This window comes from Mugil cephalus, chromosome 2 (assembly GCF_022458985.1).
Source record: "Mugil cephalus isolate CIBA_MC_2020 chromosome 2, CIBA_Mcephalus_1.1, whole genome shotgun sequence".
Lineage (NCBI taxonomy): Eukaryota > Metazoa > Chordata > Actinopteri > Mugiliformes > Mugilidae > Mugil > Mugil cephalus.
The window spans coordinates 12,366,376-12,386,644 of NC_061771.1; the positions used below are offsets into that span (position 1 = coordinate 12,366,376).

General features: G+C 44.1%; 1 protein-coding gene across 2 annotated transcripts in view; it reads left to right on the forward strand.

The window, feature by feature from the left end:
- The first annotated feature begins 50 nt into the window (after positions 1–50).
- The window catches only part of LOC125004117 (ras and Rab interactor 2-like), a 30,879-nt gene continuing 10,660 nt past the window's right edge, over positions 51–20,269 (forward strand). For both annotated transcript variants that reach the window (XM_047578502.1, XM_047578503.1), the window contains exons 1-7: positions 51–207; positions 7,955–8,082; positions 15,156–15,250; positions 16,048–16,237; positions 16,323–16,437; positions 18,212–18,284; positions 18,763–18,854. In XM_047578502.1, coding sequence (XP_047434458.1) covers positions 8,014–8,082; positions 15,156–15,250; positions 16,048–16,237; positions 16,323–16,437; positions 18,212–18,284; positions 18,763–18,854 — 634 coding nt within the window. In that variant the 5' untranslated portion in view covers positions 51–207; positions 7,955–8,013. The remainder of the gene's footprint in view (positions 208–7,954; positions 8,083–15,155; positions 15,251–16,047; positions 16,238–16,322; positions 16,438–18,211; positions 18,285–18,762; positions 18,855–20,269) is intronic.

Genomic DNA, 20,269 nt, shown 5'->3' on the forward strand with positions numbered 1-20,269 from the left:
CTCTCCCCTCCCCTTCCTCCTCCCCCTTCTACCCCCTTGTCTCTGACATCCCAGTCCTCTGATCCAGAGCCGGACTCTGCGTCTCTTCGTGTCTCTGTCAACAATGTAACCAACAGCGAGGCGGAGACGAAGCGCACAGCGCAGCGCACACAGTGTTTACCATGGAGCTCGGCAGCAGAGAAACGCCGAGTTAGACACGACTTTAAGGTGAGTCAAGACGCCTTCCTTTAGCCCTCCACGATTTCTGAAATCCGAAACATCTGTTACGCTTAGACGAATCTGGCTCTGGAGAAGATTTTCCTTTTTTTTATCTTATTTCTGACGGCCATACGCGTGGCTGCGTCTTTCCTAAAACTTCACCCGATCTTGTCACAGCAGCACTTCTTAAAGTTCACTGAGGTCCTGTGTTGCCGTGCTCCTATTCGCCTCGAATACCAGAAGCGTGAGCTGATAACAATGAGCTTTTAGTAAAAGTAAACACATGTGCATGGCTGGATGTCAGAGCTTTGACAGGGACTTCAAAAATGTGGACAGACCCCAGGTTTATACTTTATATACTTTATATACTTTGGTTTGTGGGGACCGTACACAAAGTGTTGCAGTGAGGAGACACTGGAGACCCTCTCCATGCCCTCCCTCTCCCTCTGTACCTTAACCCCTGAAGTCCTAGATCACTTTCATAAAATGATTATCCTGAAAATATCCGCCAAATTATCAGCAACATCTCAACAACTTGTTGTGCTTTTATTCCGCCTCTCTGTTGTGTTCGTGTGACTCGGAGAGTGGTTGGAGGGTATGTCGTTCTCTTTAGACCTTTAAATAGCTAATGTTGCAAAACCAAACCGACATCTGTGTAAAATAAACAGCTGGTGTCTGCCAAAATAGGTACCCTCTAACAGGAAGTGTGTTCTGCGTGTCCACCCTTTCCTCTTAGGGGCACAGACATGTGTACATAAGGCATCAGTGTAGGTATACCAGGCAGAAACTGCATCCACGACCAATGATCTTAATATTGATGAACATACCCACCGATCGGGCATAACATTATGACGACCTTCCTGATATTGTGTAGGTCTCCCTTATGCCTCCAAAACTGACTCATCAGAGAATGGACGTGGGTCTTCTGAGGGCGTCCTGTGGTGTCTGGTAACAGAATGTCATTAGTGGGGGGCCTCTGTGGATCAGGGTCGTTCCACTGCATCCAACAGATAATTGTCAGTGTGGGATCTAGTGAATTTGCAGTTTTTGTTTGTGTGTGTCAAGCTGCATCCTGCATCAAGGAGTGTCATTGCTATGGGGTCAGGGTGCCTGGTCTGGTCTAAGTGGGTGTTACATGAGGGATAAGCAAATAGGTTACCAAAAGTTAACTAAGTTGAAAGCTAAGTTGTAATGTGGGTTGACAGACAGACACACACGTTTCCCGTGCAATCACATAGATGCTGTTGTGTTAAGCTTGGTCTGTTCCATTCTGCGGCCGATCCTAGTGACCTGCATTGCTCTGGAATCGCGCTGCCAAAAACAACGCTAGCTTGTTTGCCGAGGACATTGCAACACGGAGAAGAGAGATGAGATGAGAGGAAATGGCACCACGGTGCATCGGATTTCAGCAGGAGAGGGTTAAGTGTTTTGTGCTCATCCGTCCGCTGAGAGACGTGTTCACGGCAGTGTTTTTCTAATCGGTAATGGGCTACACCGTGGCCCTAACTGGCCTTGGGCCCAAAGAAATGACTCGTCTTGCCTGTTGTGTCGGGGTGCACGTCAGGCTGCGGTGTACCTAGACGTGGTGCAGAGGATCCTGTGCTTAGATGCATCTGACTCTGATGCGCTTAGGGAGTTTCACCAGCTCTGTTTGCTTCATTGTGAGCATCTTAGCACAGCCTCTGTGTGAAGGGGACCCAAAATGGGCAACGCTTGGCTTGATGGATCCCAGACACAAGGGAGGATTTTACAAAACAAAAGTGAGACTGAATCCGTACAATTCTTAAATGCTGCCCTCCCTTGAGCAGGATGAAATAAAGCTCTACATGTCCCTTCCCCCAGTCTAAACCTATCCTCCTCGAACAGTCCCTTGCTGGTTTACTCGATTTATCTTTCACTCTCAGTTCCTAAAATTCTCAGTATCCCTGACCTTATCTTTTTTTAACATGTCTGAGCCTGTTGTTTCCACTCTACTCTCAGAAACGTGTCTGAACCTGAACGCGTACATATGTCTCCCTCTTCTGCATTTCTGTGCAGGCCTCGCTTCTCTTTCTTTCCTGTGCGAACAGTGACGTGATGTTTATTAGGATAATAAACCCGACTAGTTTCCTCACTTAAGCTTCTTTGGAATCTGCTAAAGAGATTAGCGTCGCAGCAAACCCAAGGAGCGTTGGCACGAAGGGTCCCGTTTCATCGCGCTAATTGGAAATGAATCAGCGGGAAGGTATTTTGATTAAAAATAACTTGCAGCTTTTCAGATTCGGGTATGGGAGCTGATTAGCCGGTGATGCACGCGTTGCTTTTGTCTCCTTCTGCCTCGGCAGCAGAGTCACCGTCTGAACCGCATCTGTCTGCAGCTCCGAGGCAGAACCTAAAACTTTTGCGAGTTTATGGAAGCCGACGTCATTTTGGCTGGACGGGGAAGTGGCCACTTGAGTTACCGATGTGAGAATAAACTCCCCCTGTGGGAGATGTTAACACTGAACGCTTTCACAAGAGCCGCACTGATGCCGGCTGTAACGCTACAGCATGACATCAACCACTGGACTGGAGATCTGGGTTTCTTATTTTTACAACTGTGTGCATGGCTACGGTATGTGAGGCTTTATAACTATGTTTACACGGAGGCATAACATTATGACCACCTTCCTAATATTGTATTGGTTTCCCTTGTGCCTCCAAAAACAATTAATCAGAAAATGGACTTGGGTCTCCTGAGGGTGTCCCGTGTTGTCTGGCCACAGCTTAGTGGGGGCCTTTGGGTCTTGTGGTTTGAGGGGAGGGGAGAGGAGGGGCCTGGACCATTCCAGTTTGGGATCTAGTGAATTAGGAGGCCAGGTCGACACCTTGTTCTGTTTTTTTTTTTGTGTTTTTTGAGTTGTTCCTAAACCGTTTTTGTGTTTCTGTGTGTGTCAGGCTGCATCCTGCCGGGGACGGCTGCTGGGTCCAAAAGATTCCCAGCAAAAGATTGAACTGTCACAAGATGGTCAGTGTTGTTTACTTCTCCTCTCAGTGGCTGACTGGAGATCAAAAATAGAAAATGAACCAATGAACCTTTTTTTTTTTTTTTTTTTGTCATGGCAGACATTTTCACACAACAGGGAAACAGTAGGGATGTAGCACAGTGGCGTAGTGATTAGCACTGACGACTCCCACCATGAAGGTTGAGGGTTTTCTCTAGTGTTCCATCATCTTCCTCCCACAGTCCAAAGACAAGCTCGTTAGGTTAACTGGTGATTCTAAATTTAGTCTTTAGTGTCTTTTTTGTCTTTTTGTGTTAGCGCCGTCAGTGACTGAATGTTGTGATTGACGTGTGCTTCCCTCCTGGCTTTTGTTTTACGCTGGTTTTATGCTATGTTATCGTAGCTAGCTGCTAGTGGTAGCTTCATAGTTATTATACAAGGTTGAAATTTAGTTACATCAACATGGAAGCCTCGGTTAAATTCGGCTTAGGGTTGACGTAATTGTATGTTTACCAGTCTCCTGTCTCCCTATCTCCTCCATCGTGGCATTTCAAATATTTTCCTCTTCATTTGGAAGTTCCCATATGATATATTACACCTCCCACCTCTGAAGAAGTGGAGGCGTCCTCCTCCCTGTACCAGGATCCCAAGTCCTCTACTCCATCCAGAGTTGTTGGAGCCAATTTAAAGGGAGCAACCCAGAGAAAACAGTTTTTCTCTCAGCCACGTTTTTTTTTGTTTTTTCTCGGCTGACCTTTAGTGTGGAAACTTGTGGCTGGGCGGTGCTCCTGCCAGACAGTTTCTAACCATGATTTAGTTCAGTGGCACTGTTTAATCTTTGTGAAGCGGGATTTGTTGTGGAGGTAGTTTTGAGCACTTGTTGCTATTGCAACACAGTCCTAGAGCTGTGATTAGAGGTCAAGTTGGTGTTTGACTGACAGAAGCTACGTAAACATTTTTATGGAAAGAATGAAAGTAATCCTAACTTAGTATTGAGTCATTGGATTCCTGTGCATGAAAAAAAAAAAAATTCATTCCTCTCCAACGAACGCTACGTGAGCCAGTGGGTTTAGCTGAACTCACCCAGAACCGCTGACCCGAATTCTGCTCTGCGGCCGTGCGCTCACATTTCCCTCCCTCGCTGCCTTCAAATTAAATGCCCCGGCTCATCTCTGAATTGCCTGTTTCCTGTACAGTACCACTCCCTCATACGGTTTGCCTCAGATTATAAAAAGGACCTGAGTGTTACTTCTTATCTGCTGCGGCTTCATGCAGCAGCCTGCAGCCCCCTCATCAAGCTCTGTCGCTTCACCGGACGCCTCAGCTGACAAACACGCAACAGCAACTTCACCACAACCTGACAGTTTAAATGAACACTGGGGTTTTTACAAGACCAGGCGAGAGATACGAGTTAAACATAGAAGTGTGAGTGTTTTCTTGTAGTTCACTTGAACTGTAATTCCAATAATAGTTCCAAAATTATGTTTCTGTACATAAGTGTCAGAGCCGTGCTACAGCCTGAAAGGTTTTATATGACTGTGATGTGCCTGTAGAGTGGGCTTTCCGTGAACCAGAGGGTTAGTAGTTCCATCTCCACATGCTGAGAATCCTTGAGCAAAACACTGAACCCCGAACAGGGCTCGTGTAAACAAACAGGTAGATATGTCATTACGACTGTAAATCCCTGAGTACCAATTGTCTTGGTGTAGGGCTGCATCAGTGTATAAAAAACTAAAGAAATGTCCCCTCATGGTTGAATGTACCAGCAGGTCGTGGCCGAACCGAAGCATCTTCGTCAGGAGTTTATGTTAAATGTAAGAATGAGGCCAAGGCAGTGTCACTAAAACCACAAGCAGGTCCATCAAACACTGCAGCTATTCATCCGCTCTGATATGGGACAGCTCAGCCTCAAAGGCAGTGTGACACCCGCTGAGAGAAAATGAGGGTCCCACCATCAGAGAGTGGGCTTTAGAACAAAACCACCCCGGAGCGTAATGAAGTCCTGCTGTCGCTCTGTTTTTTTTTTTTCTCTCTCTCTGTTTTATTCTTGTGTAAAACAGAATAGAGTCTGTGTTGGTACGTGGGAGGTTGTTTATTGTTTTTGGAGAGAAAGAGAGTTCCTATTCAAAGTAGCATCTGATCAAATAGGAGGTCACTAGCATGGACTATAAGCAGCTCACTACTGTGATTTGATTGACCCGGCAAAGTTCACTTCAACCAAAATGACCCCAGACCAGACCAGCTTTCTGCCGCAAGGACTTTAAAGGCGGCGAAGGTCATGAACTTGGTGCTGATAAATGCCCCTTATGTCCTACAGTTCCCATCATTCTCTCTGATTCGTCTCATGGTGCATTTATTGCTTCACCTGTTCCGACACAACCCTGTTGAAGACTAACGCTGACCCAGTTGTAGCCTTTGTTGCTTGTAGTGTGAATCCACCATTAGACATTTAGGTTTTTAGGACGTGGAAACACATACAAAAGTAACCCCAGCCCTCCACCATCAAAAAAGAAAAAAGAAGGGCAGGTCGAAGTTGACAAATATAACAAGAGGGGTTGCCACATTTTGTGAAAGGCTACAGAGGTAAAAGAAATACTATGTTCAATCCTCTCCCGATGCAGTAAGTTAGTCACGTCTGCCAGCCAGGTTCTGAAAGAAGAGACGTCCTCATTTTTCTAAAGGGTTAAAATGTTCCTTTCCGCAATGACATGCAATATTGTACCGTCTTTAGTTGGGGGTGGGATAGAGATGGAAGGCCTTGAGACCCGCCCAGTATAGCAGTGGATGGATCTGGCGAAATAACACAATTATGTATTTGAGAGAGGCACCTGAAGATATCTGTCCAGAATTTGTGTAGTTTGTGGCAAGACCAGAAAAGGTGTCCCAGAGTAGTCTATGAGTCACTTTAAATTGGATAAGTTGATGTCTAGAGTTGATAGAGCAGCTGACACCAGATTCTCAAGGAACTGGAAACCCTGAAGTTGTTACCTAGTTGTAGGGGCAGCGGTTGGTGAGAAAAGAAGAGCGGGTCAGTTGCAAGCCATGATGGGGTGGAGTCACAGACTGTATTGAGATATGCATTCTGCCAGTACATTAACGCTCTAGTATTTGCAGCCCAGCAATAATATCGAAAATTAGGCAGGGCGAGGCCTCCTGCACACTTAGGTTTGGTTAAATGTTTTTTAGGGATGCGATGTGCCTTAAAACCCCACACAAACGTGAGAATAATAGAATTCAGTTGTTTAAAAAAGGACTGGGGTATAAATACTGGTAAATTCTGGAAAAGGTAAAGAAACGTGCGGAGTGCCATCATTTTAATCACATTCACCCTGGCTATCATAGACAAGGGTAGCAGCCTCAGATTATCAATCAATTTGGGGTTTTTGTGAGTAGCCACTCCGAGATATTTAACTTTATCAGTGACAATGCGGAAAGGCAGGTTCTCAATAAAGTTTGAGTCTAATCCTCCCTTAAGAGGCAAAAATTCACTCTTATCCCAGTTAATGGTGTAGCCAGATAATTCTCCAAATTTACTGATGAGTTCTAACAGGTGAGGCAAGCATTCCTCTGGACTGGAAGGAAGAACGACCCCCTTTTGACCACCTCAGTAAGAGTTTTGTTCGTCACTAGTATGCATTCTTTTACACAATAAACTGCAGGTCAGTAGAATATGTTTTTGCTGTCTTTGTTTTGATACATAATCCCAGGAGGACGTTTTCTCAAGTTAACGTTTTTTAGTTGTCCTCCTAGAAACTCTTTATTTTGTGGAAATGAAACCTTCATGCCAGAGCCAGACTATCAGTTCTACTTTGAGACAACAGGCTCCACTTTCTACACCCATATGCAGCTTAGTCAGCATTTATCTGCCTGCACTGCACTTTCTTAAAACCGGTACTAACCATCTTTAGCCGTGTCCATAAGCATTGTTTTTTTGGTTTTCGGACTCTGGAATTTGGGTCAAATATCTGAGGTCACTTTTTTGGCCGTAACTCGTAACATCAGCATTTGATTATGACAGAATTTCAAATATCTAACAGTGATGAAGTGACTACCTCCTATAATCCTAAAGGTCCACTTCGATGAAAGTGCGTGTGTGCATGTGTGGACAAACCGAGCATCACCCCGCTTCATGAGGGCTGTGAACCTCTGCCAAGAGGGGAGGGACTGGCTTAATAGTTTCAGCCTGGCTGGAGAGAAACAGGGAGAAGGGGGAGACAAAGAGGGGAGAGTAGAAGGATGGATCGTACGCAGACGAGAAGCAGACACAGAGATGATGAAGATAAAGATAATGAAAGAGAAACAGGGTTTATAGAGACGGAAACCAAAATAATGAGAAGGCATGCAACAGAAGACTCATTCAATTCGTTTGAGAAAAATGTTGGACTGGTAAATTAAACGCCACCAGACGTTTTCTTTTTCACAGCTTTGCATGGAGGCTCTGGGAGTCTGCTCCTGAAACTTTGTGACGGGCGGGTAAGCTGAGCAGCTGTGCTGGAGCTGAGGCTGTCTGAGGTGGAAAATTAATCATGTGCCTATGAGGACATGGGAACAAAATGTAGGAATGAAGATTGTGATAATATGATACAGCGAGAAAACAGGAGAGACAGGTAATGAGAGGACAGGAGTTCAGGCCAGAAATGAAAATGACTGAGGCCAATATCTGAGATCGGGGGGAGTCAGAAAGTTGAAAGACGAGACAGACACTCGGGCCAGCACCTCCATAATACTGACTGTGGTCGAAGCAGGAATTTCCTCTGGTCACATCACGACTGAGGCTTGTTTTTGACCCACAGAGCTCCAGCCCCTGAGGGCGCAGTCCCAGACGTCAGAGGGAACCAGTCGTTTGGACAACATGGCCTCCAGAGCGCCACCTGAGAAATCCGCCTGTGGCCTCACAGACAGGAGCAGTAGCTTCTTTAAGGTAGGGACTGAAAAGCTTTATGGTTGGATGTCTCAACACAGACCGGTTAGACACAGGAAACACATCAGTTCCTATGTGCCAAATGTTTTTTTGTATAGGACAAAGAGATTTAAGAGAAAAAAAAACATGTTTGACTGTTTAAAAATATCACAACACGTTAACAGCACTAGACTGATTCTCCTTGTATTCAAGTTTTGTGTTTCTGTAAATAATTTTAAATTGTCTTTATGTGAAGTGGTGTATGGTGTGCCTCAGGGATCCCTTTTAGGGACAGTTATTTTTCACATAATTCACAGGCCGTGTGTCCCGTTCCATTTTTATGCTGATGATACTCAGATCTACCTGCCTGGTAACCCATCAGAGCCTGAGTGCATTAAGCAACTGCCTCCATGACATTAGAGAATGGGTGATTAACAACGTCTTGCAGCTAAACTCGGACAAGAATGAAATCCTTGTGATTGGACCACAGCTGTTGGTTTCATCCTTGACTGGTTCCCTTGGCAACAACATCAGTCATGTTGTGCATAACCAGGGTGCGCATATTTGAGTCCCACATAACTAAGCTAGTCGTGACTGTATTATAGAAACAGCCTTTTTTTTTTATCTTTCTTTCTCAATAAATCAATCTCACGACTTCAGATGGTACAATATTCAGCTGCCAAACTTTTAACCAGAACCAGGAAAAGGTTCATATCACTTGGTGCAAGTGCATTGGAAATCGTACTAATACCAGAATTTTTTTCTCAAACATAATTTTTAAGTAAATACAAAACATGGTCCAGTGAGTTAGTGTAATTATCAATAAATGGCAGTCACATGTCCTTACACAGACAAAATGTTTTAATAGTTTTTGAGATTTCCGAGTTCTGTCAACCTCTAAAGGAATCATTTATGGATTCCTTCACGCACTGATTATTTCATCCTGTTGAATTTTTCTACCTCTTTTTCTCACATAATTATGCCTGACTGAGCAGTTCTTCTCCAGGAAGCGTAGCGGGGCATTGATTGAACCTTCGTGTGGAGCCGTGTTTTGACAGATTTCCTTCACTCTCTGCCATACTGAAGTAGTGCTGGAAACAAATGACGCCAGCTGAGCTTGTTGGCGGTCCATCAGACACTCTCACAGGAGGGATAACTCTCTCCATGTTTCATTGTTCCCCACCCTTCTCTCTCCCTTTCATCCCTTTGATTCTTTGTCTTCTCCTCATGTCTTCAGATCGGCGCTTCTTCTCTCACAAATAACTCACGTTATCAGAGGTTGGTCTGTCGGTGCCCTGGGCAAAAATTTGCAGTACCTCATTCATGTTTCCTCCTAGCTAAAGTCAAAGTCAACAGGTGGAGCGCACACTGGACGCACTGCTCTGCTGGATGAGTTAACTGTCAAAGAAAGAGCATAGTCTCCGTTTTCTTTTCTTTTACTTGAAAGGCTCATGCACATGACATGTGGAGAGTGTGTAGAGCTATGTCAGAGCTATGTTCCCCTTAGCGAGGTCTCTTACTGTCATTCAAAACTTAACACCCTCCCCCCTTTTGCTTTAGGACACTAAGCAGTTGTCAGGCTGGCCCGTTGACACTCGCACCTGTGCATGCTTTTGCTCAAAATCTCTCGTCCACGCACAGAAACAACTTCTAGCAGCACTTTCTTCACACACTGGCAGACGTCTCGACCTATTTCTGGAGAATCAAAACCCTACAACCAATCAGTTTCTTCTCTGGTTCAGCTTTTTCTGCCACACTTTCGGCATCTTTTGACGCTATTAACTGAGTACACATGCCTGACGTGTAAGCTCCAACCAGTGCTGGCCTGCAGAACTCCACAACTTGTTTTTGAGGCTTGATCGTACTTTGATTTGGGATTTTCACAAATTATAAAGGGAAAAAGAAAAGTGCCAACTGGCAACCACCTCGAGACCCACCAACAGTTCAGTTGTTACAATGTAGCAGACGAAGACTGCTACAAATTAAGAACGGGACCATGACCTGTTAAAGGTTTCGCCCTCATCGCTGACTCTAGATAATATGTTCATATGACACACTTGGGAATATGCTTTTCCACAATCTGAGGCAGCAGCGATAAGTATTCATATCCAATTTGGAGGAAATATGTAGGAGTTTCCAACACTTTTCAGATTGGAGAATCGCACCTAACTATTAAGAATATGTTCTTTGCATGCATTAAGTACCTGAATATGGAACCCATAGACATTACCAAAGAATGGATTTCCTCCTTTGTGCTGCCTTGCCAGGCCTTCACTGCAGCTTGATATTGTTATTGTTTGCTTGTTTCTTCACATCCAAGCAACCTTATTCTTCATTTTGACTTCACGTGGTTTGAAAATATTCTTGCTGTTGTGGTGTTAATGACGACATTCAGTGCCTGTGACTTTTGAGCAATATCTAAATGTGTTTTACTGAACAGATTGCTTTCCTCACCTTCTGTTTTTGAATTACGGACAAAAACAAATGGTGACATGGTTGACATATACAGTGTACATACAGTGTACATTGCAGTAGCAGCTTCTACAACCCTGAGCCATGAAGACTCTAGTCACTGTGTAATATTCTTGTTGATTTGTAGAAATTTGTGAAGCTTTCGTCCTTAGACTTCTGCATTATGCATTCAAAGTTACAGCTGCTCAGTCCATTTGGTTCATTTGTAAATTTGGGGTGTTGCAAGAAGAAGAATAAAGTAAACCATTTCCATCTGAAAATAAGGACAAATTTAGACCAGCCGCGAACTAAGAAACAAACTCGCAATTTTAATTTCCTTTGCAGCTTTTTCCGTCTTCACCGGCCCTATGAAAGCGCTCTCTGTACGCGTGTGTGTCAAATCCAAACACATACTTTCCCGTTGACTCCAGCCATGGCTTCAACAGTAGCCCATGCAGAGAATCACTTACCTCCACATATGCGTGGTCCAAAAGGAGCTGCGTGAGTAAACCCGTTCCTGTGTTTGTGCATGACATCAGCGTCTCCGGTTCAGTCTGCCTGATCCTGCAGCTCTTTATTGTGGAGATTGAATGAGATCAGTAATAAGTGAAAACAACCACATGATCAACCAAGTTCCATAAAAGCCAATGAAACACAAAGCTTGGTTAATGATTGCTTTCCTGGATATCAATCACTGTCCTCTAAAAATCATCAGTGTGGAATAAAGCCTGCACGGGCGCCATCATTAGAGCTCCACGAGGCTCTCTGCCCAGATCCAGTCAGCAATGGTTCAGGAATTTCCCATGTCTCGTCTTTGGAAAGTGTTTCTCCATTTGTATTCATAAAATTTACTGCCTGCCTCTTAACAGCAGGTAACAACTGTGTTTGCACTTCTTCCCATGGTTGGATACGTATCAGGTGAAATAAGCTATTTCCTATGACTGAGCACCACCTTGCTGAAAGGTTTGAGGCTTTGATGAAACAGGAATTGATTTAGGAATCTACGACATACAAAAAAAAAAGAAAAAAAGAAAGAAAAATCTTCCAAATTCTGATACAAGAGTGTTGTTACAAAGCGATACTATCATGCTGTGGAGCAGGATCCACTTTGAAAGAGGAGTTTTGGGAAATGGCCACTGTCTTATTATGAAGACTGATGCCACTGTCATATCTATTTATCCTTACTTTTAATTGTTGTGCTAAGCTAAGTGAACAGTCTTCTCGCTGTCCTAAGCTATGAGCCATTAAACTCATTTAGCGCGTCACAGTTTAATGGAGGGACATGTGGTTGGTTAGCCTGGAAGCTAGCCAGACTAGCTTTGCCTACAACCTTTTGGGGGGTAAAGTTGGTCTAGAGTGGCTCTGTTGGGAACTGATTATGCTCCAGCAAAGATCTGCTAGGCTAATTAAAGTAGTTTGGTGGGCTTTATGTGGTAATGGACAGAAGAGTGATAGTGAATAGTTACATAGTCAAACATGCTGTTTGAGCTTCCTGGAAATGTGTGTGGTTGGTTGCAGGACTATCCAGGTATGTGCAGAGGTATTTTTTACACCAGGCCTGGGATAGCTGTCAGTCTTTCTTATCTAATCATTAAATGCAGGTTGACAAATAATCAGGGAATGTATTTTTAACTTTAGCATTGTTTATTTCCAGAAAAAGTTGTTTATCAAATTAGCACAAAGGAGCAGTGAACCTAGAGCTTTGGCAAAAGGCCAGAATGATAACCAACGCAGTCTTTGCGCTTTTACGCTTATGTTGTGCTCCAATTCAGTGAGTCGTTTTTTTAAATATTGTTACAAGGCTGCATTTAACCTCGATTCAGTTCCTCAGCTCATGATTTTGCTGGAAAAAAACATTATCAGGAAATAAGTGGGGGCGCTGGCATTTACTGCTGTTCTGTGATTCATGTAACAGTGGCCTGCTGACTACATGTTCAGTTTGATGAAGCATTGTTGTCGTATGTGTCTGTGAAGGTTCTCAGTCATCCAGGTCAACAAGGGCAACTGGACTACTAGGGTTTCTTGAAGGTGATTCATCTAAGAAGCTTAGTTCTAAAAGACATTTGGGGGATTTGGGGTTTTAAATAGGAACATTTGTGGGTGGTGCCCATCAGAAAGTCATATGATTAATCTCCGTAAAGACCAGATTCTTAGATGGAGGAATTAGTTTTGTTCCTATTTTCCTTCCCCACTGCTAATCTAATGCCCCATTAACGTCCAGAGTTTGAACAGGGTTGAAACATCTCGGGGCTGATGTTAAGCCTGTGTTGTAAATTGATGACAGATGATCAGCTGTGTGGCCTCCTCTGTTCAGAAAGTGTTTTTTTTTCTAATTTTACATAGACGGCTTTAATCCATATGTTTTCTCTGGCTAAAATGTGGGCGATGCTGCACTCAAAGTTTTGCTTTGTCCTTTGTGTGTACGTTGATTGCTGAATCCTGGTACGAAGAGCTGTTTCTCTTGTGTTGAGTCATGTGTTTGTGAACGAGTTGTTTTGTTTCCCCAGTATATGAGTCTGTACATTCCTCACTGCCCTGAAGTGCCTGAACTACATTACTCTGTTTTCGTCTGATTGTTTTGCCCTTCAGGTGAACAAGTTCCTTCCTCAGTGTGTTTCTGGGTTTGAAGTGAACAGGTAATAAGTGTTGTTGAATCTTTTATGATGAGATGGTGCACTGCTGCTGCTCCTGCTGTTGCTGCCCTGAACTTGGCTCAGCTTATTTGTTCTGAAATGGAGTGTGATTGCTGTGTTCACACCAGGCCGAACGAGACAACGTGAGGGGAAAACGCTCCTGTGTGCGTCAAGTTGTGACCGAGGCTTCAGTCTCCACCAGATTCAAAGTGAAGATCTCCAGCCTCTGGCTGAACTCCATGGTTTTCATTGCTGCAGCTACACCAGGGCTAAGTTGTCAGCTCATGTTGTGTAATAGAGTTTTGACCTGTCACAAAACCAGGGGAGTCTGTGGCTTTAACAGAGCTGGCTCCACTTTGTCTTAGCAAGGAGGGAATTAAAGGGCCCTGTGGTGACTGTGGCCTGGCCTGGAGCCCGGCTCATGGAGAACAGTTTGGAAACGGCTGCCTCCCACTGGTTGAAATGTGGAATGGAAGCGTTAGCAGAAACTCCTGATTAAAAACTTGTGTTTGTAACACATGGGTAGAACTCAGCAGGTTTCATATGAACATACTTTCCCTTGATCGACTCTGTCCAAATTCAGCAATATAAAATCTAAGAGAAGCCACGTGTTTTGCACTGTCTGACCCAGATCGCCAGAATTCACAGTGCAACATCTGCTCAGATATGTGTGAGGACGATTGAAATTCCTGGGAGAGAGCCAATGTGAGGAATAAGGGAACGTGGAACAGATAAAAACAAGACAACATGAAAGCAATTAGCTGGAATGGGATTGAAGGCAGCTGTGCTGATTTCAAACAACAGAACTGATGTAGGATTCAATGATTCAAGGTTTTTTATTTGTCACTCACAACCACACAGAAGCATGAGCTGGGACGAAATTATGCACTCAGGTCTCGGGTGATAATATATAGATAGATACTGAGTAACTATAAAAAAGACACAAGTGAACAGTATAAAATACTAGTGGCTGTGTCTAACAAGATAAATAAGATAAGATAAGCTAAGGTAGGAAAAAATGTACACAAGAATAAAAATAAAGATATAAAACAGCAACAAGCAGCATAAAAGGGTTAGTCAGTAGTAAACTGAGTTTTAGGTGTGCAAAACTTTAAACGTGCAAAATGTTAAATGTGCAGAGACACTTGAGTTGTGCAATCACACAGCTGCACCAGATTTCAACAGCTTCTTTGCAGAAGCTGTTCCTCAGTCTGGTGGTCCTGCTCTTTATACTCCACAGCCTTTTGCCAGAGGGGAGGGGGACAAAGAGCACGTGTGCTGGGTGGGTGGGGTCCTTCCTGATGCAGGTTTCCCTCTTCCTGCATCTGGAGTTGCAAATGTCTGCTGTTGTGGAGGTGGAGAGGCTGCTGGGATAGATGTTAGGAAAACAACTGCCAGATAAGGATAGTAGTTGGGCAACTCTGTCTTGCCAGAAAGGTTTCACTTTAAGGTCTTCTTCCGAATTATGTATCATTTATATGAACGCTGTGACATACAACTTTGATTGTAAAGGTTCTGACTAATAAAGACTCTTCCGTTTTCCGTAACAGACAGCCCATTATGACTTGTTAGTGCTAAGCATAGATTTACATGACAGTGGTGATAAGCCGTATCTCTGTCCGTCTAAAACCAGCCTTGTTTGAGACTGCTGATGGATCGTTTAAGCCATCCGCATCCAAATGTATCCAGATGTTTACATGTTGCAGGACTGTAGAGACAGCTGGGACTGTAATTGTTGTGTTTGGTATGACTAGAGGAAATGTTCCCTCTTAATCTTGGCCTGGGTTGTGCTTCCTGTCGATAGGAAATGGCATCCACTCACAGGATAAATGACTAACCCCTGCCTTTTGTCCTACATTTGCGCAGTGCAGCACCCCCCATCTCGCTTTCTTGTTTTGGAATTTATGCTTGAGAAATGCTATCTGTTTCGTTTATTGCTGTTACCCCTCCCCGTCTTCTTCTTTTTACGCTCCCTCATCGGTCAAAGCCTCTCGTTCTGTTTTCTGCCAGCTGATTGACACATTTGCGTTGGAGATCGGGGAGCTGAAGAAAGAGATGGTCCAGACCCCTCCAACTATGGACAAAGAGTCACGGGACCTACAAGGGTGAGACTGTTTCCTACACATTTTATTAAGTTCAAATATTCACCGACCTTCACCTGGACTTATTTTTCATTTCTAATAATTTACTAGTTAGTCTTACTTTTCCAAAAGTCTCATTGAGGCTGAGGATATAATCAGGATCATGATGATGAAGATCATTCTCTTAAAAAAATCTGAGCTGAACAGCATGATTCTGAAAATGATTTCTACACAGAAGAAATGAAACTGCCACATGTAACCACCTCAGTCAGAACAGACTGGTCAGATCAGAACAAGTTCTCCTGATAACCATGTAAACCACTTGATCTGGTGGTTTCTCCCTGGTTGGAATAAATCCATTCTTTCTGAGCATGTTTGCTCCGGGGTCGGGGAAACATCAAGTGATGAGTTTCCAGGAATGACAGAAACTTGAAGGCAGCAAAACAATCAGATCAGACAAGATGAACGAAGATGGAGTCGGCATGGACAGAATTGTTGGAGACGTGGAGACATTGCTCATCTTCTTCTACTCAGTCAATGAGTTGAGGAGGAAACATGTTTCTCTTTTTTTTCCCTTCTCTTGTAGTTCTGACTGATTTTACATTTGCATGTAAGCACACAGAGCAGATGTTATGAGATCCTTTTATTTAGTGTCGTTGTAAACTGTTCAGATGTTATCTCTGATCACAATCACTTCTGTCACGTTGAAGATTTGATGTCCATGTAAACGCAGTAAATGCTTGATGAATTAAAAGTACGTCGGTGTTCATCTCCACCAGCAGATGGCAGTAGCGTTTCAACATGTCTGATTTCTTTGACAGGCTGGAGAGTGGTGTTTACCTGCAGGCTCCTCACTGTGGAGGCCTGGCGGCTGAAAGGGATTCTGGCTATGATTCCTTGAGGAGGAGGATGAGCGTGTTGGACAGGCTGACTCAAACTCACCCGGTGTGGCTGCTCCTGGCCCTCAGTGAGGAGGACGCCAGTCGCATACTGCTCAAACAGCCTCCAGGGGTGAGGGCCCATCAGCCATCCTCGGTCACAAACGTTAATGTGTATCCTCCGAGCATCATCTAAGGACAGTGTTTCCGTGGTGCAGGTTTTCCTGGTCAGAAAGTCTGCAGCCCTGCAGAGGAAGGTCCTCTCTGTGCGTCTGGAGGACGATCAGTCAGGATCTCCCATCAGCCACTTCCCAGTCAGAGAGAGTCAGTACAGTAAGTAACACCGACTAAAAGGCTGAAACAAATGCATTCCAATCAGTTGTTCTGAGTAACACAACATGCGCTAGACAACACAGATTTAGAGAGGTAGAAGATTAGGAGTTTAGTGTAGAAAACCTCCCAGGGTGTAGACTCTGGAGGAGGCGATGAGAAGAAGAGAATGTTGGAGCTCTGGTGAGCTTAACCTGGACCTCGGATGCGAACAGGGCGAAGGGGCATCACAGCAGTTCGAGCCGAAACGACTGCAGACATACGATTTAAATCTGACAGTATTAACATGATTGGCAGATTGAGACTGTGGAAAACCTTGAATTGTTAAACTGGACTAGCAAGTATAAAGACAATCTTCCTGGTTGAACTTGCGCTGAGCTTTTTTTTTTTTTTTTTCCAGATTCTCTCTAAAGTCATTATTTGCATTCTGTTTTACAGCCCTGTGTTGTGATGGGAATAATGCAGAGCAGAAAAAAATAAACTTTCTGTTTCTGTTTCCTCTTCTGATTATGTCTCATTTGACCACAACATCCTGGACGGTCACACTGTCTGTGTGTCAGACAGTTGAACGTAGTTCCTGTCAGTACATATGTGTAGACATATACAGTAAACCCATACAGCTTTCTGTAATTACAGCTCTTAGTCATATGAGTTTCATGTGGAAACGACAGACAGATGTTCCGGATGAAAACCTGAACTACACACAGGTCATTAAGAACTCAGGACACATGGATGAAATGTCTTTGTTTGTTATTTGTGTCACTGTGAGGTTTCCTTCTTGACATAGAACACTATTAATTAAACTTTTTCTTAATGCAGCAGTCCCAATCAGTTGCTGATAGTTAGTCAAATATCATGTTCAGAGTTTCAAGTGAAACTGAGAATGATTTTACATTCAGCAAACGCCTATATCAAGCCATGACATCATGTCCCTCAGCTGTTGGTCACATGTTTGTTTGCTCTGCAGCGGTGACTTGGCATTTAACAGGTATGTCTGCATACCGGCGTTCACAAAGTATTTGCGGCTCTTGATAGTGGTTCCTCTTGCTCCGCTGTCCATAACTGGGTCGAGTTCATGAACTTAGACTCTGCCATTTAACCATAAAAATTATAATCAGTTAGAAACCGCAATTTGAATCGTAACTCGTAACATAATGGGAATTTGTCTCACAAATTCAGCATTCTGTGACTTTGCCAAAATGTGACGAAATAGCAGCTGTGGATTTTCCCTGCTGAAGTGACAGCACTTGGGAGTACGAAGGGGGAGGAAGGGAGGGAGGAAGGGAGGGAGGGGTGTGCCTTTTGGTCAGGATTGGCCTTGAGATGCGGGTCAGCTGCTCTCCAGTGGGGGCTCTCATGCTGCTGGATCGGGCTGTGCAGAGTGAACGTCAAACTCAGCGTTAAGTCTAAAACAGTGACTTATCACTCATCATCTTAAAAAAATGAGAACTCACATTTTACGTGATGTGATCGAAGCTGCTAAATCAGAAACCCGCATCTCACAGTGTGGAAGCGTTACAGCAGCGGTTACACACGATCTGTAAAACAGTAAGAAGGACACACTTAGTGAATTAAAATGTTCAGTTGATATTATTACACATGTTACTGCGCACGACATGAGCACACTGCACGAAGCTGTTGCAGTTCTGCACCAAAGCAGTCTGTATCACCACTTGTTGCGGCAATACTTATGACACAAATTTAGTCCAATGCAATACATTAATTTTCATTAATCTGCTGTGCGTGAACGTTGAATCTACATTTCATTCGTCTGCAGCCTTTTCTCTCGAGGGATCCGGGATCAGCTTCGCGGATCTGTTTCGCCTGGTGGCCTTCTACTGCATCAGCAGGTAAGCGGCCCGCATTTCCCTGACATCTGCCGTGGCCACGCCGCCCAGCTTCTTGTTTTTCCCTCGAGCTTTGTGATGAGAGGGTGCTCGGAGGATGGAAAATCCACGGATGAAAATAATGTTTGTCGAGTAAGCAGCGTGCTCTCCGTGCCCAGGGGCTCTCACTTCTTGTTTTGTCTCGTGCCACCGAGAGACGCAGGAAATGGGCGCGCTGCAAACAAAGCCAAACGCGACTCTGAAAACAAAGTCGGACAGACATCCCGAATTTCACAAATGCTCAGAGTTTGTCCCGACATGTGTGTATTGTAGCAATAATGCCATTGAGGTGACATAAGCTTGAACAATAAACGTCAGAGCTTGATCTTCAATAAATGTTCAGCTCTGTTTAATTTAATCTCTGCTTCTTCTTTCACTAAAAATTATGTATTTTCTTCATCATAATCTTCTGATATTTTTCACCTGTTCTCCTTTGACTCAGAGATGTCCTGCCGTTCACACTCAAACTCCCAGAAGCCATTGCATCTGCCAAGACACAGAAAGAACTGGAGGAGGTGGCTCAGCTCGGAGCAGGTTAGTGTTTAATTCTTCATTCTGGATGCAAGGTCCAGTGAAGGTTTACAAAATTATCCACAGATCATCTACACTTCAAAGATAATTCAACCAGCGGTACGTCCTGTGAACTTTGAACTCTCCATCTCCATTGCATAAGTTTAAGGCAGTTAGTTGACTCACTCAGAACAGCAGGCGACCAGCCACTTCCCTCATAATGTTACTTTCGTGTTTGTCTTAAAGCGTCGTTTAACCTGAACAAACATATTAGTGTCTTTGCACAGAGGTGAAGAGTGCAAATGCAGCCCGGCCCATGGAGCCACAGAAGCCACGTTAATGGGAAATGTTATCATTTATTATGTTTTACTGCTTCTCCTCTAGGACGGGGGTTTTTAACGTCCAGGATTTAACTTTAAACACAGCTAAATTTAGTAGGGACACCAGTCATTTTGTCCTCAGTAGTTAGCTGGCGGGAGTGAGCTGCACTGTTAGCTTCTCTTCTGAGGACTGAATAGGCTGGACCTGTCAGCATCAGCGTGTAATATGCGGCCTCACAAAAAATCCACAGCAAAGTTTGATGATGCAACGTAACAACTTTCCTATATTGTATTTTTTTGTGCTTTTGTTGTCAGTCTCCTGGGTTTGAAACGCTGCGGCTCAAGTTTATGGGATTTCCGTCAGTGAAAAACGTTCTCATTGTGTTTGGCGGAAGTCTGTTATCAATCTGTGCTGCTCGAGAGATCAGACGACCGGCTTGATCTTCATGGGTCTTATTTATTATTGCTGGATGCGGCCCACACATTCAGTAGTTTTATCTCTGTTGAGCTATTCTGGGCCCAAGTGCTGTGAAGCTGCAGTGAGTCAGCTTCCTTCCAGGGATGCCAGCGCCATAACTCAGTGCTCTCTGCTTCGAGAAGGGAGTGGCTGGAGGAAAAGCTGCTCTGTCTAAACACACATACCATGCCGCATTCAGACTTGTATGAAAAGTAACACAGGTGCTGACATAACCCGTGCAGAGAGCTACTCACAGAGACTACGTGCTGTCTTCGTGTTTGTGTGTGTGCATTCCTGAGAATGGTTGACACTTGATGTCGAGGTGAAGAGGTTGAAAAGTGGGAGTCAGCTTGTGAGCCTTTCTTTGCGTACACATCTCATCATTAAGGGGAACTCCCTTTCCACTGCGGAGAGCGTCTATTTAAAGACAAAACGCAAAGCGTCTTGGTCTTTGCTGTGGAATACAAGCACGCACATGTGGAAAAACAAACTCGTGTGACAAACTGCTTTGGACACATCTGAATGTTGCATAGACTGTACAGTCTACTTGTCAGTCCCAGAGGACACCTAGGGTCTCGATTCGTCTTTTTAGCGACACAAGCAGCACTTCCTGCCCTGACATTTCACATTAAAAGCATAAGCGTCTCAGAAAGAGCAGCCAT